Source organism: Vipera berus (genome assembly GCF_964194415.1).
Source record: "Vipera berus genome assembly, chromosome: 7".
Taxonomy (NCBI): domain Eukaryota; kingdom Metazoa; phylum Chordata; class Lepidosauria; order Squamata; family Viperidae; genus Vipera; species Vipera berus.
This window is the reverse complement of record NC_138209.1, coordinates 19,824,957-19,850,319: the sequence shown is the minus strand read 5'-3', so window position 1 is coordinate 19,850,319 and position 25,363 is coordinate 19,824,957. Positions and strand designations below refer to the sequence as shown.

At 35.9% G+C, this 25,363-nt stretch overlaps 1 protein-coding gene across 1 annotated transcript; it reads left to right on the top strand.

Moving 5' to 3' along the window:
• Positions 1-517: 517 nt before the first annotated feature.
• Positions 518-25,363, top strand: DNAJB14 (DnaJ heat shock protein family (Hsp40) member B14). Its single transcript, XM_081332584.1, has 8 exons — positions 518-949; positions 9,044-9,218; positions 11,470-11,615; positions 13,936-14,118; positions 14,686-14,780; positions 15,722-15,831; positions 16,963-17,135; positions 19,209-25,363. The coding sequence occupies exons 1-8, from the start codon at positions 817-819 to the stop codon at positions 19,331-19,333; spliced, it is 1,140 nt and encodes a 379-aa protein (XP_081188710.1). The 5' UTR covers positions 518-816; the 3' UTR covers positions 19,334-25,363.

Sequence of the window (25,363 nt, the reverse complement as noted above, 5' to 3'; positions counted from 1 at the left end):
GTCAAAATGGCCCTTAATATTTACTAATTTGATGAAGTTGTCTACGATTCCTGAAACATGAATTAATAAACTGCTTGAGGTGTCAGTAAAATTGCTATCTTGTTTCAAGCATCTGGAAGAGTTTTGGAGATGCTTATAGGGAGCTGAAAAATAAAGTTTGGGTAGTACCCATCTTAATACTGCTACCGTAGTAAAACCAAATTCAAGGCAGCTTGCAAATACCTCAAGAGCAAAATGAATTGTAAAAATGACAGTCTGTTAATCTCTTACCGAGAATAACAATAAGCAAAAGACTGAATAGGAATTGAACCGTTGAAACCTTTTAAAAGTAGCTTTGGTTAAAGCTCCACAGAGGCCTGTCAAACGGAGCAGGCCTGACCGGTGGTAGGCTGTAACTACGTGGACGCTCGCGCGCTGCCCGCCACCGGCTCTGCGTGAAACCGACCGAGCAGCGCGCAGAACCGGCATTTTAATCCCCGGCGCGTGCGCAGAGACAGCTCCGCTACCGGCTGCAGAACTTCCCGGAAGCGAGAGGAGCAGAAGCGGCTCTGCTATTTGTCGGCCTAGGGCTCTTCGGGGTCTCAGGCGCGACGTTTGTGGGCACCGGGTCCTTGGCGAAGGGAGGACGATGTACCGGAAGAGCGCCGGCGGCAGCGGCCTAAAGTAAATTTAAGGCCGTGCGAGCGAAGTCGTCGCCGCCGCCGCCGAGTCAGCCCCGGTTCCCTCGGCACCCGTCCGGCTGGCCCCGCAGCTCTGGCCCCGTCAGGCCCCTTTTCTCTGCGCTGCGGCGGGCGGAGGCGGCGAAAAGAAAAGCCGATGGAAGGGAACCGGGACGAGGCGGAAAAATGCATCGGAATCGCACGAGAGGCCCTGGAAAGCGGCAACCGAGAACGGGCGCTGCGCTTCCTCAATAAGGCTCAGAAGCTCTATCCGACGGAGACCGCCAAGGGTAAGCACGGGACCCCCCCCCCCCATAGGCCAGCGGGGACCTGGTAGAAGCCAGCCCTGCGCCCTTGCCTTGCAGAGCATCCCCGCCGCTTGAGACGCGTCCGTCTCGGTGAAAGGACGGCCCGAGGCCTCTCGCTCTCTTCCTGGGTGGCTTGGCCGGAGCGGTTGGGCTCTTGACACCAGAGGAGAGGGAGAGCAAGGAGCAGGCAGAAGCTTCCGGTGGGTGCTTTCGTCAGGATCGGTCGGGGCTCTTTAACAAGGTTCTTAGATAAGCTCTCCTATGTTGACTAACCAGCGTTTCCCAACCTTAGGAACTTGAAGATGCGTGGACTTCAACTCCCAGAATTCCCCAGCCAGCATAGCTGGCTGGGGAATTCTGGGAGTTGAAGTCCACGCATCTTCAAGTTCCTAAGGTTGGGAAACGCTGGACTAACCCACATTCAACCCACCCCCCAAACTGTAAATATACTAAAAGCAACATTTTGGCTCGTTCATGCAATGCTGTAAGCTAAAAATCAGATCATATTATGGTTTAATGAGATATATAACTCAGCCTTGTTATCACTGCCACTCAAGAGTGCTTATACAGAACATTACATGTTGGTCTGCTTATTTACCACCTATTCTGAGAAGGGTTTGAGTCGTTGAGGATGGCAAGTGCATCTGTTTGGAGAAACCAATCCTGAGAATACTAATACATTCAATAGATTATTTTAATAGTGGCCAGAGTGACCTTGCGAGATAGCTGTGGATTTTATTCCAGAAAGTTCTTTAGAGCACAGTGACTGCTTGAGACTCTTGAAAGCAGATGTATCTTTTTCCCAGGATTTCATAATTGCTTTAAAGAGTTGTACATGGGTATTTTCTTTATAATCCCATGTGCTCCAAAGCACATTTTTAAAGCTGAATTCACACAATTTCTATCCCAAAGAGAGAGGTAGGCTGAGACAGCTGTAGATTGCATAGTAAGTTCGCATTTGAACTAGGTATTCCCTTGTGAAGAAATTCTGTCATCATGTGATATATCATAATTTGCATTCAAACTCATTATGCTATTCCCTTTTGAGATAAGGAAAGTTATGAAAGAGCAAACAATTTTTCCTTGTACTGTGGCCAGATACCATTTCAACACCCCCATTTAAAGTCCTCATCTTCTTGTCTACCCATTTACTCTTATTCATAAATTTATATTCTAAATGTATTTGTATATTTGTGTTTATCTTATAATTGGTAGAATGGATGCCCAAAGCTCTTATTGGCTTATAAAATAATCTTCAGTTTAGAGATCATAGCTTGCCTAAAGTAGCGTGAACATACTTGGGGGTTAAATTTGACTTTGGTTGCAATTGTGGCATATTGGCCAGAATGTGCCAAAACTATCTTGGATAGTTAATATTGATAATATCAAAATTATCTTGATATTGGCAAAGAATGCTACATTAACAAGGACATAATGAGTGCTGGTAACTTAACAAACACAGTTTGTTAGTTAATTAGTGGTATACTATGTTTTATGAGCCCATAAAATTTGGGTAACCTACTAAACCATAGTGTTTATTATTAGGTATATATTTTTATTTTTATTTTATACAACTCAAAATGATGCACATAATACTCCCACCTCCTGTTATCCCACAGAAACAATTCTGTAACTGGCACAAAAAGGCATCCAGTTGGCATAAGAAAGGACTAAAATTCACATTTCCCAGCTTCTACTTTAACATTTTAACCACTAATTTAATTGATTAAATTAACTGTGGATAGCTATTTCATGTGAGCATAACTACTGATGTAATGAAATGTGCAAACTCATCAATATTCAGTGAACTATGCTTATATGTAAATACTTTAGTGTTTTTGCAACTTTCTGTATTTTCCACCCTCCTATGAGAGGATGACTAGTCCTACAGCCTTGTAGTAGCCTTTTTGGTTTTAATTTTTACATAACTCACTGTCCTCTGTTCTTCCATTCCCTTGGCCAGTGTGGTTTTATTGACAAAATCTTAGAAATGTAGCCATGATTCCTTTAGATACAATAAAGAGAAATCTGCATTCAGGATGGCATTATAATTGGTTAAGAGGTTTCAAGTTTTTTATGTGTTTGTAGAGGTGAATGGTAAAGGATAGTGCAATTTAGGTGTTCAAAGTTTCCATGAATGTGAGATAGTTACAGCAAGATAGCCTAGGTTTTATATACATGTGTATTTTTCAATATTGCACATTTGTTGGTCATGGAGAAGGAAAATAGAAAGCAGTGAAGCAGATTTCCATGTGTGTGAAACATGTCTTTGGTAGCCCTAATGCTGGAAAGTTTATTCTTTTAAAATAGGAACTTAAGTGTTTAAGATACTGAATATCTTCAGTGCCAAATTCTTCAGTGTGGTTGTAGAATTACAGTTTCCCACTTTTCCTTGCTGATGCTCCATCCTGTTTTCTATTTTCTTGGTTTATTACTGATTTATTTCTAATTTCCTCTCTGCTGAATCTTCACTATTGGCTTTCTGTTCTTCAAGTCAGTTTCAAACTATTACTAGAAACATTTTTAGAGAATAGCACGATTTGTAATGTAACTAGGCTGTGGGATATTGGCTGAATAGATGAAATGCAGAAGTACAATATATGAAAACAAATATTCAGTTTATGCAACCACCATCAACGTATGAATCTGTGTGGGTAACAATGAATAAATCAAGATAAAAACATCACAACAAATAACTAATATACTATATACAGCAACTGAGATAAAATCCATCCAATACAACAAAACTATGATACAGGCTCAACCAAATACTCAAGAACCTAAGCTCGGTAGCAAAACCTTTTTCAAAACCTTATGAAAGGCCTCTAAGGTCAGAGCAAGTATAATCTCTCCAGGCAGGGAATGATATTCCAGAGCAGAGGTCCCCAAACATTTGGGCACCAGGGACCGGTTCTTTGGAGAGAGCTTTTTCCGAGGACCGGAGGGTGCATAGTTTTGTGTGCTGCCTGCATCTTGCAGATGGGGCTTTGCTTGTTTGTACGGACCGATACTGGTCCACGGACCGGGGGTTGGGGACTCCTGTTTCAGAGGCCAGGTGACAAGACAGAAAAGGCTCTCTTCCTGGTTCCCACTGACACTATTGAATAGATGAAACCCAAAGCATGCCTCTCCTGCTGGATCTAACAAGACTGGTTAATATAACCAGGGAAAGGTGGTGTTACAAGTAACTCATTCCCATGTCAAAGAAGTTTATAGGAAGCAACTAACTCTTCTAACCAAAGTTGCCACCTGCTCTTCAAGCAGGAGCCATGAATCCAACCCTAACCCTTGTCACTGACCTCTAAATCAGGGGTCTGCAACACCTGGGCCATGAACTGGTACCAGTCCATGGCCTATTGGGAATCAAGCCATATCTTTTGAAAGCACCTGTTTTAGCTTAACCTACAAGTTTTCTGTGATTTTATTTTTTTATTTTAATTCATGAGGGACTGTTTATTTTTTCACAATGTTGCTTAAAGCCAATGACTCTGGCAACAACCATAGTGCAAATTGTAGTAAACTGAAATTGGATCTTTAAACTAGGTGTAAATCAGGGGTCTTCAAACTTGACCCTTTTATGACTTCTGGACTTCAACTCTCAGAATTCCTCAGCCAGCGTTGCTGGCTGAGGAATTCTGGGAATTGAAGTCCACAAGTCATAAAAGGGCCAAGTTTGAAGACCCCTGGTGTAAATTGTCATAGCGTTTCAGAGAGAAATCCAACTGCCATTAGATACTTTATTTTTACATCATTCTGTCTGATTATACAACGACATTCTGCAAATAACAGTGCTGAACTGAATGGCATAACATGTTATATTTGCTTTGAAATAAATCCACATAGCTTTCACATTTACAAATATATTAGGATCAGGTAAAATGTTGGAAGCTGAAGAATTCTAGGTGAGGAAAAACATGACGACAGAAGCCTGTAAATGGTTGGCAATTTCAGTTAACGATTCCTCATTTAAATAGCTGGTTGGCAATGGTTGTCTATGTATTTCTTGAATGACTTGTTAAAGGCTAATGGGACTGCAGAAATTCTTTTTGTATCCCATTTGGCCTTAGTCTCAGTAATATTTTCAAGCTCATTTGATTAAAAAAAATGTTTGTTCTTGCTGTGCAAGGACTCGTACTCGCTTTTATCTTGAGGTGCAACTTTGAAATGTAGGTCAATATAGACTTCAAGAAAATTTTATAAATTCAGCCAAACCCTAGCATAGTTCTATAATATAACATCCAAACAAATGACTAAATTTGCAATTTCACAGTCAAGCAATCAACTGACAAATATTCATATAATTGTTGAAACACATCAAAGGAATCATAAGAGTAAAAAGGTTTATTAACATTTTCATTCTAGATATTGCTTAAAAATGTATTATTCTTCTATTATAGTTTATGGTCTTTACTTGGCAAAGGGAAGGGACAAAAGAGAATATAATGTATTAAGAAAAAAATATTGGGTATGTTCCAGATATTCTCTTTTTTATTCTCAGATCATTATTTGGAGCTCCGAAAAATGTTTGAATTTAAAATAATGATTTCAATTCTGTTAATTTGATTTTTAATTTCTGAGCTGTTAATAAACATACTGCAAACAGCAAGAGTTGCCATTGGAGATTTCAACAAAGCTTCTTTCCTTAAAGATTGTAAACTTCCCTACTATCTTTTTAGTAGTAGTTATATTGATAGAAATTAGTAGGTAAGGATTTTCAGAGTATCATGATCAGCATTAAAACCAACTAATGTTTTTACCTAAAGCTGTTACTTGAAGCGGTCATTTATTTAAAATGGTGAGTTTTTTCCACTTACATATAAATGGAGCTTTTTTCTGTTTCTCTTCTTACATCATTTGAAGCTCTATATGTTTAAAACAAGGGACGCGGTGGCTCAGTGGGTTAGGATACTGAGCCTGTCAATCAGAAGGTTGGCAGTTTGGCGGGTCGAATCCTGAGAGCCATGTAACAGAGTGAGCGCCTGTTACTCGTCCCAGCTTCTGCCAACCTAGCAGTTCGAAAGCACGTAAAAATGCAAGTAGAAAAATAGGAACCACTACGGTAGGAAGGTAACAGCATTCCATACACCTTTGGCGTCTAGTCATGCCGGCCACATGACCATGGAGACGTCCTCGGACAAGCGCTGGCTCTTCGGCTTTGAAACGGAGATGAGCACCGGCCCCTAGAGTCAGAAACGACTAGCATGTATGTGCGGGGGAACCTTTACCTTTATGTTTAAAACATGGAATAGCTAAAGTGAAATTTGGTTTAAATCATCATGTATAGCAGGCATGTCAAACTGCCGGCCCGTGGGCTGGATGCATCATGCCAAAACCGCGCCCAGCCCATTGCCAGCAATGGGGGAAAAGTTCCGATATATCGCGTGACGTCGTGAGTTTGGCATGCCTGATGTATAGTATATGCTAAAATGTATTCAATCTAGTGTGCTCTAATGGTTAAGGTGCTGAACTAGGAGCAGGAGACCAAGTTCTAGTTCACCATCTACCACAGTAGCTCACTGAATGTCTTTGGGGCAGTCACACTCTCTTATCTCACTCCACCTCACAGCTAGTCATTGTTTTCTAACTGTTTCTTCAGAGACTCTCTGAAATTACAGTGGTGTTGAAAAAGCACGTTTATGACCACTCTGAACTTGAGGCTGTCACAGCATCCCCATGTTCTCATAGAAATGATCGGAGCGCTTGGCAACTAGAATGGCAACTTAAATAGCTGTAACAGCCCACCGTTATTTGCAACCTTCCCTACTTAGTTTCCCACAAGCAAAGTCAATGCAGAAGCCAGCAGTATGTCGCAAGTCATGGTGATTTGCTTAAGAGCTGCAGCAGTTGTAAATTGGTCATGTGAAGTTTCAGTTAACAACCACTTGGCTTAGCATTGGAGTTGATGGTCCCAATTGAGGTCAGTAAGTGAGGACTAGCTTTTTCCTTCCTGATGTTTTCCCTGCAGTTTTTTTTTTATCAACTTGAGTATTGATCTACTGCTTGTGAGGGAAATTGACCAATCAGCTTGTTGCCCAAGCTTGACTGTGGGCTGAGAGAGACTGACTGGCCCAAAGTTACCTAGCCAGCTTTCATGCCTAAGGCAGGATTAGAACTCATAGTCTCTTGATTTGTAGTCTGATGCATTAACTCCTAGACCCAAGTGAGGACTACCTGTGTGAAGAAAAGTAGAAGACTGCCATCTTGAACCCTGGTATAAACAGGATGGTATATCAGGGAATCAACCAAATAAATAAGCAAACTAATAATTGCATACTGTGTGAAGGGATGAATAAAAATATAAGGGATGCCTTAGGTCAGACATGTCAAATTCGCTACGTCACGTGACATCGCGTAACATATTGGGACGGTTTTGCTATTGCCGGCAATGGGGTGGGCACAGCTTCCGGATGACACGTCCGCCCCATGGGCCAGCAGTTTGACACCCCTGCCTTAGGTTGACAAGAAGAGAAATTCACCACGATGCTAAATGTATTCGATAAGCTGTTAATTGTATGAAGTTCAGGGTATAGCAATAGATTGTATCTTAATCTTTTTACTAAAACAAGAAACGGTTTACAATTAATATATTTTAAATTGGGAATGTTAAGACTGTAACACTACAATTGCCAAATAGTTCATTAGTTCAGAAACATCCTTGTATAGATAATATTTTGGGTTTTTTTAGTTCCATCATGTTAACACCTCGATAGCAAGCATAGAAATGTGAATGTTTCATTTAGTTCAGTAAAAATTGTATAACTGCATTGGCTACCCTAGGGATATGTGATTAAATTAAATAACTTCATTATCTCACATTTCATTCATATATGCATGTTTACACAAGTCTGTTAATGTTAAAATATATTATAATTAAACTCTAATTGATATATAGCACAGATTTTTATAATTATCCTTGGTTTTCTTTTATTACCATCCTAATTTAAACTTACTAACTTAACAACTGTAGTGACTTACTTAACAACCATGGCAAGAAAAGTCATAAAATGGAGCAAAACTCACTTAACAAATTCTTCACTTAGTAACAGAAATGTTGGCCTCAATTGTACTTGTAAGTTGAGGACTACCTGTATACACTTACTTATAAATGAGAAACTTCTCCAGCATTCAGTCTCTCAGAATTTCTAGCTTGATGAATATGGGCTGCTTTTATATACATTGTTTATATTTAATATGCCTTTTAAATTTTCATTAATAAATTATCACATACCTGTTACAGTGATAAACGCTGTATTAAATGATTGTACAACCATTTAGATATAACATTTTACGAATAAATGTCTGCAAGATGATTGGCAGTGCCTACTTTTATTGTAAGCGAAGAGGCTGATATTCTTTGCTGTTTCTTTCAAGAAAGAGTAAGCCTACAAATCTATGCATGCTTACTCAGGGGATAAACTCATGGTAAAGGTAAAGGTTCCCCCACACATGCGTGCTAGTCGTTTCCAATTCTAGGGGCTGGTGCTCATCTCCGTTTCAAAGCCGAAGAGCCAGCACTTGTCCGAGGACATCTCCGTGGTCATGTGGCCGGCATGATTAGACGCCAAAGGCACATGGAATGCTGTTACCTTCCCACCATAGTGGTCCCTATTTTTCTACTTGCATTTTTACATGCTTTCGAACTGCTAGGTTGGCAGAAGCTGGGAGGAGTAACAGGCGCTCACTCTGTTACGCGGCACTCGGGATTCGACCTGCCAAACTGCCGATCTTCTGATCAACAAGCTCAGCGTCCTAACCCACTGAGCCACCATGTCCCTTATAAACTCATTATACCCAGTGATAATTACTTTTGAGTAAACAAATATAGACTTGTGCTAGCAAAAACAAGTACTATAATTAGGCAAAAGTCAGATTTTTTTAATGTATGTCTCTGTGTTACTAAAGATTGGAGCAGGGAACTTTATTCTTGTTTATACAGTGTACAGTGTACTGTACTGTGTGCATGTGTGTGTATTTCTATAAAAATACTTGACTTTTATATCTTCTCTTAGAAGAATATTGAACTGGCATAAGTCATGGAAATATTTGAATGTTTTATTTGCACTTTTTTCTCTTTAGTGTTATTGGAGGCAATTATGAAGAATGGGAGTACAGCTGGAAGTGGTACTCACTGTCGAAAACCAGCAAGTAAAAATGATAAAAGTAAAATTAACAACATGAAGGACAGCAGTGCATCTGCTGCAGGTGAAATTGGAAAGACTTACACCAAGGAGCAAATTGAAGGAGTACAAAGGTATTGATTGCTCTATAACACTTTATCTAAAAATGCTAGTACAATGCTGCCTATAGGTAATTTAAAAAGTACCCGATTGCAGCCTGTGTCGCTGTGTTTTCAGGAGGTTGGTATAGTCAAGATACTACGCTGTTTTTAAGTCAGTGCTTTGGGGAAAAACTTTTATCGCCTAAATGCTGCTATGCATGACTTAATTTCATGAATTCACCTTTTGAACAGTCTCATAGCGTTTGACAAACTAATAATTTTAATTTAATTTAATAATATTTCTATACCGCCCTTCTCCCGAAGGACTCAGGGCGGATAGATAATAATAAAGTGCCTTGGTAATATCAAATAAAGCCTGATGCAGTTTGGAATAGATTACTTGTCACTAGAGTTTTTGTTTGTGCTATAAACAAATTGTGCATTTACAATACTTATATCAATATGTTGAATGGTTTCTTACATTGAAGACTTTATTTTGAAAATACATATTTCATAATTATGGATGTATGTTAATCATTTCATTTTTTCTATATTCTAAGTTTTGAGCTTTTATCTGTTTATAATCACATTAGTAAAGCTTTATTTGAAACTGAACTAGGACAAATTGTTTATACTTTTAAGTAAGCTCTTTCTTGATCTTCATCACATCTTTCCTTTGGTGTATTTGTGCATTCAAAAGGAGGTAGGCATGTATGGGATAACATTTTAAAGTAAAAAATAAGCAGAATGCAATTAAATTATGTGGTAAGAAAGTTAATGATGAAGGGCATTCAAACGTGTGCTTTAAATTATTTTAAAGCACTAGCTACATGTTTGTTCTGACCTTTTTTCAACACGATTAGGGAAATTACGTTTTTTACTACAATGATTTTAATGTCAGAACAACCCTGAATAATATGATAGTAAGCAGAACGAGTGAGTTTTGTAACTGAGTAGGAATTTTACATTACCTTTATCAATGTAAGGTAATCTAGCACTGTTTATTGCCACATCAACATTGGTTTGTCTTGTTTTCAAGCAGAAAATATTTTAAAGATATTTCAACAATACATGGAACAAATTATGCTCAGTCTCTGAATGGTAGTAATAAGAAATGTAAGAGAAAATAGGGCAGCCGCTCAATTCGTGTGCCTGAGTTTAGCCATTTGGCTCTCCTCCGTTCTAATAATGTGTTGGTAGGCACAAATATAAGCACCCAACGTAGGCTTGTTTTTTTTCTCTGTCTTCTGTGTCCTATACACAAGAGACAGTGCTCCCTTCCAGATTGTTGTAGCTCTTCAACTGAGTGTTGCTCAGTGACAGTTTGACTCAAGTGGGATCTGGGAAAGATGCAATAGCTCTTTACTGATTGCATAAGTACTAAGCAGTTATGCACGAAGAATAAGGAGAGAGCAAAGGGCTGCTCATTTTGGTTGTGCAAAAGAAATCTGATAATATCATAGGAGCTAAGTTTCATTTGCAAACTTCTAAAAAATGAACTTGGTTTTCTAATAAAGAAAAAGAACTTCACAACTAAATAGTAATGATTGCAATTTTGCTCTGACTAATCCCAATCCATTGATATATTTTTTTTTACGAATAAAGCAAAGTCTTTTTATATTACAATAAGGTAAAGTGCTCTTTCACTGAGGGAGAAGACATGGAACCTTTCCTTCTTGATTGTCTTCATTATTCTGGTCCATTCTTGAAAAGTAGTTGTGCTATCTACCCCTTAGGTACTCTTTATTTTATAGTCTCTAGTGTTTGAAACATCTTTCTTAGTGGTTGCATCACTGACCTAATAATACTATAATATTGAATAATATTGAAAATACAACTCATGGAACTTGTCAAGTGACTGGATCTGAATGTGCCTGTTATTTTCTAGATGCTTTAGTCTATAAAAAATAAATTATAAATATTAAACATATTTTTATGTATGGGTTTAAATATTTGCAAGTCTTTGAAAAAAAATAGAAATAGTAATTGTTTCCCAATCGTTCTATCTGAATAAATCTTAACTTCTGAAAAGTGGTTTTTCTTGTTAATCACAGCCACTTGCATTTCAGGTATAAGATTTGGCTGAAATAATAATGCTATAGATATGTGTCACAACACACCTGTTAAAATAACCATGAAGTCTAAGATAAAAATATTAGCTCTATAAACAGTAGGAAAGTTATGTAACCTTGAAAATTAAACAATAAGCTTCTCGCATTGTGTTTTGAGATTTAATGTGCATTAAAGCTTGGTCTCTGAAGAATTACTTCTTGTTATTCTGCAGCGTAAAAAAATGTAAAAATTACTATGAGGTCCTTGGTGTGTCAAAAGAAGCAGGTGAAGAAGACTTGAAGAAAGCTTATAGAAAGCTTGCTCTGAAGTTTCATCCTGACAAAAATCATGCACCAGGAGCAACAGAAGCTTTTAAAAGTAATATTTCATTATTCTTTTATAAGACTATTGCTGGTGCCTTACTGATTAGGTTACTTATACATCTTTTTAAAGCAGGATATATCCAAAAATATATTCTAATGGCATTTTTTTAAAAAATCTGTGTGATTTTTTTCAGTCCAATTTCATTTTTTTGTTTGCCCAAGATCAGGGATAGGCAACCTCGGCTTTTATGACTCATGGACTTCAACTCCCAGAATTCCTGTGCCGGCTGGCTCAGGAATTCTGGGAGTTGAAGTCCATGAGTCATAAAAGAACCGAGGTTGCCTACCCCTGCCCAAGATGGATGAGGCAATGGACCAGTCAATTCTTCTATGGGGAAAATTCAGTCAGCACCACTTACAGACGTATTTGCTGAGTAGTACTCCTGTTTTGTTTTCATTCTACTATTGGATACTTGATTCCAGCCAGTATACTCAGTCTTTGCAAAGAAGCTAGTCTGCTTGAGTTGGCCAAAGAAAATTAATTATAAGCTATGTGCTACTACATTTTAAGTTCTGAATACATGAATGAAATTTATCAAACCAGTTCTGTCAAAAGGTACTGAATTACATAATGCAAATAGAGGACAATATTACAACTTTCTTGCAGAAAAAGCTGTAATAATGCCCTTTTATATATAACAGGGATCTTCAAACTTGGCCCTTTTATAACTTGTGGACTTCAACTCCCAGAATTTCTCAGGCAGTGTGCCTGGCTGAGGAATTCTGGGAGTTGAAGTCCACAAGTCATAAAAGGGCCAGGTTTGAAGACCCCTGCCCTATATCGCAATCCAACTACAGCTTTCTTTTTCCAGCCTTCTGCTTTAAAAAGAAATCCACTGGAGTTTTTTTAATCCCCATTCTCTGTAGCTGCTCAGTCTATTGTGTTTTTTACATTGGTTGTTACTTCTTTTGAACATGCTAAAATAAAGAGTTAAGATTACTTTCTAGTTTGTAAACAAAAGAATAGGTATGTTGTAAGACAGTAAATCCTTTGAAAACAGGTTTAGGAACTGAGCAGGCACTAAATAACAAAGTCGTTATTTACAGTCAGTTTTGAGAGCAAATCTCCTTTAGCCTTCTAAAAAAATTACGGTAACTGCAGCTGCACTATAATAGAATTGGACTTTGTTTAAAATATATTTGGAAAGAATCTGTTTTCAAGATGATGGATGCTGTCTAGGGTTTCAGAGATTCTTTAATGGATTCTGCTAGATTCAAAGAAAATGCTGAAATGACAGCAGAAGAAAGACAAGGTGGAGAAAATCAGCTTTGCACTTCTCGCTGATCACCTATTAAATCCAGAATTCCCTCTGGAGGGAAGAAAAATAAAGGAACGATGCTTTGGAACCAGAATAACACTAAGCCTCTCAAAACAGTACTTTTGAGTTTTTAAACCAAATTTAGCTACAGCTAAATCAGCCTCTCTAATTGTTCTAATTGGTAAATAAGATCTAATATAACTTTGCACATCTCAGGAAAAATGCTTTTTGAAGGCAAAAATATCTTAGGAATTCTAGGTTTATAGAATATTTAAATTAAATAGCAAAATGTGATCAGATATGGCAGGAAAATCTATCCATCACCTTCCTTCCAAAGAAAAGCTTTTCAAAAATTAGTTTGTCATGTCTCAGGAAAGACTAAAACTTCATTCGTATGGTGATACTTTTTAACCTTCATTACTGTTATTTGTTTTTGGCATCTTATGAAACTTACCACATTTTCCAGGATAGTGTGCAGAAAACAAACATAAAAGCAATTTATGTTTGAGTGTAAGTTTAAACAATGTAAAATTGTTACAAAATAGAACTTGCATCATCTTGAGAATTTTTGTACACATTACAAAACTAAGCCCTTCAGGCTATGCAAATTTTTAGAAACATATAACAGGAATGGTGATAACATTGCAGCAACTTTTTATTTCGGGAGGGGTGTTCCCCAGTTCCCAAAAGGCAGAAAAATAGTATGCAGCAAATCTCACGCTGCATTTTCAACAGCATGGTTGTTTTGATGTGTGGAAAAGGATATTGCAAATCATGCTATATTGAATTTTTGCTTTCTGATATAAACAGGGCATTTTTTTTGTCATAGAATGCCCAGAACGGAGTTCCGGCACCTTTTTTTGGGATGGAACCTTGTAGGGTAGGCAAGGCGGGTTGTATGACATGTGTGAGTTCCGGCACCTTTTTGTTTTTTACAAAAAAAGCACTGGATATAAACATACTCATTTTTTACACTTTGAATTGCTGGACAATGGTAGTCATATCTGTATTCATTTCAGATTTTTTTCCTTTTTTTCTTTTACATTTTATTTTCAGAAATTGGGAATGCTTATGCTGTGTTAAGTAATCCAGAAAAACGCAAACAGTATGATCTCACAGGCAGCGAAGACCCCTGTAATCAACCAGGAAATGGTAGATTTAATTTCCACAGGGGATGTGAAGCCGATATCACCCCAGAGGACCTCTTCAACATGTTCTTTGGAGGAGCCTTTCCAACAGGTCTGTTTAGCTGTTAAAAAATAACATTCAGACCTTTTTTTGTCAGTCATAAAACTGATTAAATCTCTATCCTAAAATAGCATTCATGTGTAGCATCATAACAAATTAATTAAATGTTGTGTGGGTTAATAACATTATCTCTAGGACAAAAATAGAACAATTGAATTGCCTCATGCAAAGATGCGCTACTTTTTGATCAACCATAGAAATGGATAATTAACATTTGTACAATTGAGATTGAGAATTGCAGTGAGCAAGATTGCATGCAGAATGGATGAGGAAATGTCACACAGTTTAATGGCAACATTTTCAGGATTTTCTTGGCAATTAAGGGACAGAAGATAGCTTAAGGATTTTTCCTTTCTTTCTTTTTATGCTACAGTAAATCTATTTAAAGGTTTATGCTATAATTTTTTACGTCTTCTCCCCATAAATAGCATCAGACAGGTTTGACAGATGTGCTTGAAGGGGGTTCTGCAGGCTGTAATTCCTAGATTCAAATGAAAGGTTTCTAAAACTTTAATTTTGTATTTAAATTCTATCAACTCCATCTGGTTTTGTTTATAGGAAGTGTACATTCTTTTTCTAATGGACGGTCTGGGTATAGTCACCATAATCAGCATCGTCATAGCGGACACGAAAGAGAAGAGGAAAGGGGTGATGTAAGCTTCTTCTAAATAACTATTTCCTCAGTCTAATCTGGGATGCATTTCTGTATATTAAATTTTCTAAACTTTTTTTTTTTAAAAAGGCACGCCTGTAACATTTAATAAATGAATGTGCAAGTAAACAAAAATTGAAGTGCTAATAATTTTAATATAGTCTAATGTAAATGTCTGCTTTCTGAGGTATAAAGCTTATGTGGGTTCCCCCGCAAGCACCCCAGGCCATAGGGAGGGAGGGAAGAGTTTTGTTTAATTCAGAGGTTTGAAAAGTCATTTCTACCACAGAACGACACTCCTTCCTTTAAACAGTTCTTCAAAGATTTTATCTGATCACCTTAACTATATTGCAGCCTGAAAAAAAAAGCTGTAGAATTCTGGAATCTGGCTGTTTAGTGATATGGGAAAACAATATTTGATCAGTTTCAAGCCTTGATTTTGTAGATTTGTTGTCTGTACTGCTTTCTCAGTCTGGATCGCATTAATTATCGGCATTAATAACAAATGTTCTGATTTCAAAATTCCATTATCTCAAGGAAACTTAACGTTTCAAGTTCAGAAGACCTGCAAAATGGTCGAAATGGTGTTTTGAATTTGGAATTGCTTGAACTCAGAACATTTTACATATGCCTATTTGCCAAACTGGATTGTTGAAATTAGAACACATTTTGAGGAAGCCTATTTTAAAATACAAGGTAATGGTTTTAAAACATTTGTAAGTTACAATGAAACAAAATTAAATTTAAAAATAGTGGATTATTAATAACACAAGATTTATTAAGATGCACATATTTCAGAAGCTTTAAAGAAAATTTATAGGGATTTGCTACAAGTACACAATTTCTGTTTAGCTTTTGTGGGCTGGATAGGTTCCTTTCAGTTTTAAAAAAATAACCACATATCCTGCAGTTCTTTTCATTGATTTCTGTTTTGTTTTCCAGGGGGGGTTCTCCATGTTCATTCAGTTGATGCCAATTATTGTGCTGATCCTTGTTTCTTTACTTAGCCAGTTGATGGTATCCAATCCTCCTTATTCCTTATATCCAAGATCGTAAGTAATAATACATTTATAATTATCTTTATTGCCCCTACTTTGTTAACAATTACTGTCTATAAATAATTCTCATTTATTTCTTGCATCTCTTTTTACCATTCTTGCCTTTCATTCCCTCTTGGGCACTGTCCTTATAATAACAACTGTTATATAGGGTGTACACAGGATATTTAATTTTTGGTACTATATTTGATGAACCTGAAATGGATTGTGGTTCACAAAATACACAAGACTCTTTGTTCATGTTTTGCAAAAGAGCATATTTTCTGTAAAATTGCTATTTAAAATTCATTCTGTTGATTCTACATTGTTTGGTCTTGTTTATAGCAACTTTTTTCTTCTCTTGTATGCATCAAATCAGTGTAATAACCCTATTTTGTAATAAGGAGAAATGCAATCTTTTCCTTTTGTACAATTCTGTAGACATTGATCTAAAAATCTGATACAACTAATTAAAAATCCAGGTGTACTCTATGCTTGATAGTGGTAGATGATGCTACCTAAATAAATGTCTTGAGCATGAGAAGATTTAAGTTAGAAATGGAAAAGTTACAGCAGACATTCTATGGTTTTGTTTTATTTTGCTTATCAGTTTTACTAGCTGAGTGGCTCTGGGCAGTTTATAGATAAAAGCTATAAAACCCATATGAAAAGACACGATTAATAAAAGCAAAACCGAGTTTAAAAGGTGAAGGAGCACCTTCAAGCCTCCAATCGTACCTCCAAGGTTACATGCCACTATTGTTAAAATCAAATGTTTGATTTTTGGAATTGGAATTCCGGAGGCGATGGAAAAAAATTGTGAAAAATAATCAACTTTAGTTGAATTGTTTTAAACAATTGGTTTTCATATTTCATATTTCTGATAGCCAAGTGTATACTACTTGATTTATGTAATGGTATATAGCAGTAATTGGCAAATGTTGCCATATTAAAAGCTAGATTCCAGTTGCATGCTGGGATCGTGCCTCTGGCTTCATAATTATTGAGGCAGTGAATAAGGCAATATTAGTGGATTTGCAACAATAATTATTTGCTTGGAAATTAAATGGTAAATGAATAACATACATTATAGATGCTTTGAAGTATCCACCCATGCTAACAATACATATGGAAATCTTTTTACAGGAGTTCAGGGCAGACAATCCAGATGCAGACAGAATATCTGCGTGTGGTTTATTATGTCAACAAGGACTTTAAAAATGAATACAAAGGTCCAAATTTGCAAAAGGTGGAAAAGAGTGTGGAAGAAGACTATGTCTCAAATATTCGAAATAACTGTTGGAAAGAAAGACAACAAAGTAAGTTTTACAGCTGACATTAAACACTTTCTCAAACATAGCTAGAGTTATTGGCGAATTCCCTGAGCAATGTTGGAGGGAAAAATCCCTTCAAATTATCCAGAATTCTGAGATTACAACAGCAGAATTCTTCCAGCGCTACTTTTTTGGTATTTAATATAAAACTAGAAGTTATATAAATTCCATGTATCAGTTAAAAAATTTCCAATTCTGTTTTACCTCAGTCACCATCCCTTCGTGATTCTCTTGGTTTGCATTCCCCACCTTTTCTCAAATATGGTATGAGGATAATGTTGGACCACTATTGATAGTTCTTATGTATATTATTAAACTAATTTATTGTAGAACTGCCTTCTGTTATATTAATTTGGTTTTTTGAAAGTACTAGAATACAAATAGAGTAAAAGCTTTTGAAAAGGTCGTGTAAACTAGCAGTTCCTCTAAAGCAGGGGTGTCAAACTCAATTTCATTGAGGGCCGCATCAGCATTGCAGTTGCCCTCAAGGGGCTGGGTGGGTGTGGCCTACTGGGTGGGCATGGCTAGAGTGTGCATGGCCTATTAGGTGAGCATGACCAGCTCTACATCGTTCGCATCAAGGGTGCCTATGGGGGCCTGGTCAGGAGTGGGACAGATCTGAGGGTCTCTGGCAGAAGGAGGGTCTCTGGGCCAGGGCCAAGGCAGTGGGGGCCGTTCCCTCACTGTTTCCAGGATGGCTTCGCGGGCTGCATGAAACCACTTTGCGGGCCAGATCCAGCCCCCGGGCCTTGTGTTTGACATGTCTGCTCTAAAGCATTGTAACATAGCAGTGTTGGTGACCAAGAAGCATTTTTCCTCGCTGCTATTGCATCCTTGAAGTCATTCAATAAGCTTCTTCCGAGCAGCATAGCTTTTAACATTTTGGAAATTGTAAGAGTTCAATGCTGTTTTTTACTAGCATTTGTCATCATTCGGACAACATAGTGAATGCTGGTGAAGAAAAGGAGTTGTACAGAATGTAATTTGGTACGAGTTTAATGACATTTTTCTTCTAGATTGAAAATTATAGTCAAGATGTTTGGCCAAACCTTACTAGCCATTTTTGGTTTGGCAATTCTATTTCCTCTCTTCATATACTCACCAGGTAAAGACAGGGAACTATGCACAAGACATATGTTTCTAATGAAGAGAAAAAAAGCATGGTCCCATGATGCTTAGGATGGACGATTCTGCAGCAATTCCTAATGAAACATTTGAGCTTGATTCCAATAGCAACACCAATTATCAATGGCAATAACTGATACTATAAGCAAGTGGTTTATAAGCCACTTTTAAGCGTGGTTAAATAAAATTGGGTTTTCTGGGTACCCTTCAGTTTCACTATGTGAGTTGTTATTTACTAGGCAAGAAATTAGGCTACAACCTTGTTAATATTTTGGTGCTGTACAGTTGAGGCTATCTTTTATATCAGTGGTTCAGAAAGTAGACTTGAATTTCTACTGATTTCTCTGCATTTATTCTTTTGCAGAATTCTATCTTACCTATTAAAATGCACGTTTTAATAATTACATAAAATTATTGGATAAAGTCAACCAGAGGTTTCAGATAACATCTAATTCTCTTTTATAGTTAATCCGCTTGACTTGATGGAGATATAAACCAAAGTTCAGCCCAAACAAATGGGTAGTTTTTGTATTCAGTTGAATAACTGATTCTGATAGATAGGCAGAAATTCATATGTAAATTTGTATCTTAGTAGCAAAATTGTAAAACATTTTTAAAGCAATATGTAGAAGATTAAGATCAAAGCAACATTTCCATTCTCCATAATTTGGATGGGCATCTTTTTCTCTGTCAGATCTGTACAAAGTATATTTAATGGAATGATAATGTTTCCTTCCTCCATTTATATTTTTAATGAAAACAGATATAAAAATAGTTCACATTTAAAAGTGAATAGATTATGAAGCAGAAGAGACCCTTTGGAAAAAAAATCATCTTAGTTTTGTTACTTGGTATTATGTGGAAGAACCTAGACTGGGGGGGGGTCTGTTTAAATTTCATTTTCTGACATATTTTTTCCATTTATTTTTAAAGAAACCGATTTACTCTATGCAGCAAAAGTTTATCGGGATGATCGCCTACGAAAGAAAGCAGAAGCTATTTCCATGGACAACTGCAAAGAACTAGAACGATTAACCAGCATCTATCAAGGAGGATGAGCTAAATTTTTGACCTATGCTGCTGGAAATACATGCTTTCTAAGAAAAATACTGTTTCATCATGACAACTGAAAAGGAGAGATGTAAAAAAATTCACTCTGTAGCTATTCCCAAAAACCTTACCCTAAAGTTTCAATATCATTTAATAGCCTCTTTATGTAGTCTGAAATAAAGGACAAAGATGGTTTACATCATTGAATTGTCCTTTATATTTTACTCCCAAAACCTCTGTGAACTTTTCCACAAGAAAGAAAACATTTTGGACAAGCTGCTCCACTAGAGATGTAGATGTAGTGGTTCTCTTATTAAAATACTTGCCATGTAAATATATGTGAGACAATTACTTATATGTATATAAAATGTTTATGGACATCTGAAGGCATTTAGAATATTAAAAGTTTTAATAGATGGAATACATAATATGACTACATTATTACTTATTCAGATGTCAGGTATGTGGAACTAAAGAAGGAAATAGAGGTTTTAGGTCTCTTTTTCCATTTATTTTCTCCTCGTCAACAAAATTAAGATCTGTGCTGGAAAAGAGAAATGTTGTATATTGAATGTACATGAGTTCCTAATAGCAGAATATTTTGGTGTTCCAAAAAAAATCAGTTAAGCAAAAGCTGCTTTTCAAACTCTTCAGTTTGATTTTTATTTTACTTTTATTTTTTAAAACATAATCATTCAATAATTTTTGAAGTGTTTTTAACCAGCTCCAGGTCCTATTTTGGTATCAGAAGTTGGTTAAGAAAGTTGTTCTTAAAGTTCAGCTTTGTGCCTTTGTTTTGTGGTTAGTTGGTTCACTTTATGTCTGAATTATTATCAATACTAATAGAAGCCATGGTCTAGTTCAAGGATGTGAGTTAAAGTCATAATATATCAACTTCAGGCCATATGTATATGAAGGGTGGCACTAATGATAAAAGTGATCTGCTTCTAAAGATCATATATGAAATATTGCTTATGTAATCACTTTTGCCAGTTTAAATTTAATGTGATTTTGCAAGAACTTAAGATAAAGACTTGGAATTTCAGAACTGAATTTGTATGTTTATAAGCTACCATATAACTAATACGGAAAAAATATTTATTTTTGATTAATTTTTATACTTTGTTCTAAGGGCAGCCAATGTGGGAAAAGATTAGAAAGTAGCTTTCAAAGGAATCAGCGCATCATTGTAATATAAAGATGCCATTTTTAACTGAAAGATGGTACTTCAGAATTATTTCATTGAAACAACTTGCATTATGATCTGTGGCGTATAAAGTTTAGTTTTGAAAACTTGAAATTTGTCATAGGTGGCACTTAAAATTTCTTAAGTCTTGACTCATAAGGTCACATGAACAGTTTCATTACTGCTACGGAACAAAAGCCCAACCAATGTGTGGAGGGCTTTTCTTTTAAACAGATAATTATAAAGCCACATTATTTCAGAACTATTTTAATAGTACGTCAGCGTTTTTGTAAAAAGAGAAAAATGTGAAATGAGTTTTGGATTTAAAAAGGGTTCTGGGAACATTCCCATCATAGCATTTTTAGGTAATAAGTTTCTTTGTTGTTCTGAATTAGTTTCAAAACGAAATTCAGTTATGAGCTGCACTGAAAAAAGCACCCCTACTGTAATCTATTTTCCCTCATCTGCATTTCAAATGGTTGGACAAATAGTGATTCTGTCAAAACTACTTTCGTTATGTCTTCAGTTTTATAGAGGAATAAACAATACAGATTCCCTGTAATTTTAGTTATCTATTTTATTAATGAATTTGGTTTATTTTGAAGAGCACTCGGGCTTTATAGAGTTGCAGAAATATTTTTTAAATTTCATGCTGAAATTACAGGTGCCATTATCATTTTAAGTTCCATACAAACACACCAGGCTTGGTCTCTGACCCTTCCTTATAGGAAGAAATGGTAAAAGGATAGAAATAGCAAAATAAAGTAATGGTAAATCAAATTTTTAGAATTTGAATATTCAAAATTTTGTAATTTGGTTCTAAAATCAATTTAGGTAGCCCCAACATCTCATAAATGATTCTTCACTTAATTCCAAGTAAATATGTTACAATGAATTCTATATTTTCTATAAATTAATGATTGCAGGTGTAGGTACAGTTTTATAACATCCACACATGATTATTTTTATTTGAATTTCACTGATACTGGAACTGCAGAGGAGCCTAACTAAATGTTGTGTGATACGTTTTTGCAATAATACGCTCAAAAATCATTAAGCAAACTTGGACAAATCGAGTAATCCGAAGTTAAATGCATTCATGGTATAGGAATTTAACATTCTGCACAGAGATTGATGACTGAGAGCTTAATTGGGCAATAACACAGCTCTCTTCGGGCATACACAGCTATTGAGAATATCAGGGGGTGCTCTAGGAGCATTTTACATTTGCGTAAGTCTCTGGCCAAGCAACCAGAACCTGAACTGGGATAAACTAAAGCTCAAACTTCAGAAACCGTTGGGGGGGGGGGAATAAGAAAGCTTTGAAAACCTGAAGTTTAACATATAGGTAAGCTGAATGAAGATAAAAGAAACTTCTATGGCCATCAAAAATATTTGATAATTTTCATTTGGTAGTTGATTTTCAAGATTTTCATTAACATTTCCATAGTGAATCCATGGGCTTGGATCTAAAGATGCATAGGAAGTTGTATTTTAAAGTGACTCTCCTCTTTATATTGATTCTCCTCACCTGCTGCAGCTCACAATATTAATACCTCATCTTAATCTCTTAAGAGCAGGTGTTTGGAAAATTGCTAGTAAGAGTAGTAGAAAGCCTGCTTGTTCAAATTGTGTCTCTTAATCCAAAGCCCAAAGTGTTGAAGTAAAACTTGGTGAAATTAGTGAAACTTGTTCTCAAATAGTATATGGGTTTTGGATCTCCCAAGGGTGAACTACTAGTTCATAACAGACTAATTAGCCCTATTAGTTTATATGCAAACAATATACTAGAATGCTTATACTTATGAATTGTATTAATTTATTCCTCTGGTCAGGAATAAATGGATGTAGAAAATTATGTTGATTATTTGCAGCATATCTTCTTTTATGTTTCTAGAATAGGGATGTTTGCTTTATATGAAATTGATACATAATTAAGTTTCAGCATTCAAGTACATTAATTCTCCTAGAATATTTTCCTCTAGGATTAATAAGTGGAAAGCATATTAAATAGCATTAGTAATAATGGAAAACATGGACAGTATTTCACTTTAAACATAGCTTTCAACTATAATTTTAATCAGGATTTATAATGACATTACTAAAGGTCTTATCTTCATTCCTAAGAAAGTCTGTTCTTTCACACTCCAATTTAACTGGACTATGCCCTGATTGCCTTACACTTTTTATTTTTAGTTGAAAATAGCCTCGAGGGCTATAAATTTGGTGACAGAATTTTGCCAGGTACAGAAGTGTTAAATTATTTTCATGAACACCCTAATCTCAATCTATTCATTTTATTACCAAATCTTGTTTTTTAGTTTTGGAAGAAAAAAAGTGGTTTAGTTAAAGAACAAACGAAAAATAATTTTAAAAAGTCTTTTGCCATCACAGCTATTCCAACCAAAGATGAAGCTTCTTTTGAATGAACAAAAAGCTGGAAGATATGTTTATAGTTCTCTTGCAAATTTGTCCAGTTCTGTTTTCCGTACTACAGGTTACTTAAATTTGGAACACTTGGTTAAGACATTTTTTATTCCTTTGGCCCAAACGTTTCATGAATGGAAGGGTTGGTTACTGGCTTCTTTTAAGTTGCTTTGATATATATATTTTTTTTAAAGTTGCAAGCTCTTTTTTCTTTCTTTAGAATGTCAGTTGGATGTATTACAATCTGTTTCACTGCTTTAAACAGTGCAGTATACAACACTGTTTCCAGTTTTCAAGGCATTAGTTATAACTACACCAGACAATGTGGTTATGATTTAGTGAGCCATAATCCTTAACAAAGCTAAGATGGCCTTCCTGTGTTAAAAAAATACAAAAACAGTCTTATTAAAAAAATAGTTTAAAACAAATATAAAAAGCTCTCTTCTAATATTGCTAAGCACATTGATTTGTGCTTTAAATTGTAAGCCGCCCTGAGTCTTTGGAGGAGGGCGGGATATAAATAGAAATAAAAAAAATGGCAAGAAACAATCCATCAAAATAAATGGAGCAATTGAGGGAAAATCATATTTGATACGCAGATCTTGCAGTACAAGAATTATTTTCAGGAATAAAAATTCTATTAATAGCAACCTTTCATGAAAGTTTAAGCATGTGCTAAAACATGGATGATTGCTTTCTGTGAACACAAATCAACTGCTGAGGTTTCTGGATGGGCTTTTCTAAATCAGCCCCATAGAAATTAATATAGGCCGTTCTACAAAAGTGCCTAATAAATTAGGGCCCCAAAGAGTTAGATTATCTGTAGCCTATGTAATATTAATATTACAACAGCTTTTCTGATTTGCAAAATAACAGCATGCCTCTCTAGATAATATGCCGGCTTTGTTACAATTTTGATTTAAAAGTTATATGCCTTACATTAAGGATTATGTTAAGGTTGCATATTTATATTTATTTATTTTTGTTAGCTTATGTGTTTTATTTCTTTTCACTGCACCAAAGTCTTTTGGTTTGGGAACTGCTGCTCTTATAAATGACTAGGTATGTATGCATCTGTATATTGCTGTATTTCCTAGCATCATGCCTCTAACTTGTGATTGTATAATATTGTCCAGAGAGTAGCACAAGTCGTAGGGATTTCGATGTCATAACAAGAAAAAATGCCTGGAAATTGCCATTCCTTTTCTTTCCTTGATAATCTTGCTCACTTTCAATTGGGATACATTAGCTGAGAGGTGAGGTCTGAACCTTCACTGCAATGAAACTGTCTTGGCTTATGTCTTTGCTCCCACATAATGCATATAAGGAGACATGAGCAAAATTTGTTGATCACTTACAAAGAGAAAATAGAAAAACAGAAACTGCCTTAATGGTGAGTTGCTCAGTGCAAAGGTTGTATGCAAATTTATCAGTAAATATTACCTATGCTCATAATGATAGTTTGCAGTAAGAGCCTCTATCTATGGCTTCATATCATGTAATTAGCCAATTTTAGTGCTAGTTCAGGTTCTTCAGGTATGTTCAAATGTCTGTACATCTGGGTATGGGAGGACATGCTGGACGACAAACAATCAGAACTAAGAAGTCAATTCTCTTTCCTCCTAAATTTCTGTCAAAATCTGTTCTAGACAAATTTCCTGGAGGAGATATTCCTGTAGCAGAGGGGAAAAAAGTTTGGTCATAGGAGCAAACCTCTGCTCATGAAACTTAAGACTTCACCCTCTAGTTCTTACAGAATCTGTTAATTAAAACCTCTGTGGATTTGCTTTTTTCTAAAAGCTACACATATTTTTCCATTTGAGTAAAGTTAAATAATACAGATGTCTTACCAACAGACATTTCTTAACAGTTTGCTAATTTTTCACATAACAATCTGATAACAACTACAGTTTGCTCATAAGGTTTTATAAAACGTGATTAAATATGCAAGTTTCAGTTGGCAAGGGCTCAGCGAGTATAAATTTGTTGTCAAGTAAATATCTTTAGAATTTCCTTGATCTGTTTTGTCTGTTTAAAAATCTAAATGGAGTTCAGTGTTAATTCTCGAAAGACCTGATGTTTTAAAATTAAGCTTTAAAAATCTATCAGATGCCCAGTAAAAAAAATCCTTTAAAATTTAGAATGGCATCTTACAAAAGAGATCTTATTTTATTTATCTGTACATTTATGATTAGGAATAAAGAAAATTTTAATTTGTAATGTACCTAATATCTGACTTATCAAAATAAAACTATTTTCAGTGTGAATAGACTGTATCTAATTATTCGCCCGAACACATTCAGATAGTAGCACATTACATGGAAGCAACAGCACAGAGACAGTGTTTGTAAAGTTCTCTTAAATCCTAAATCAGAATTTACAATTCATAATGGTTAAACCAAAACTGTTAAGTCTTAAGTTAAAC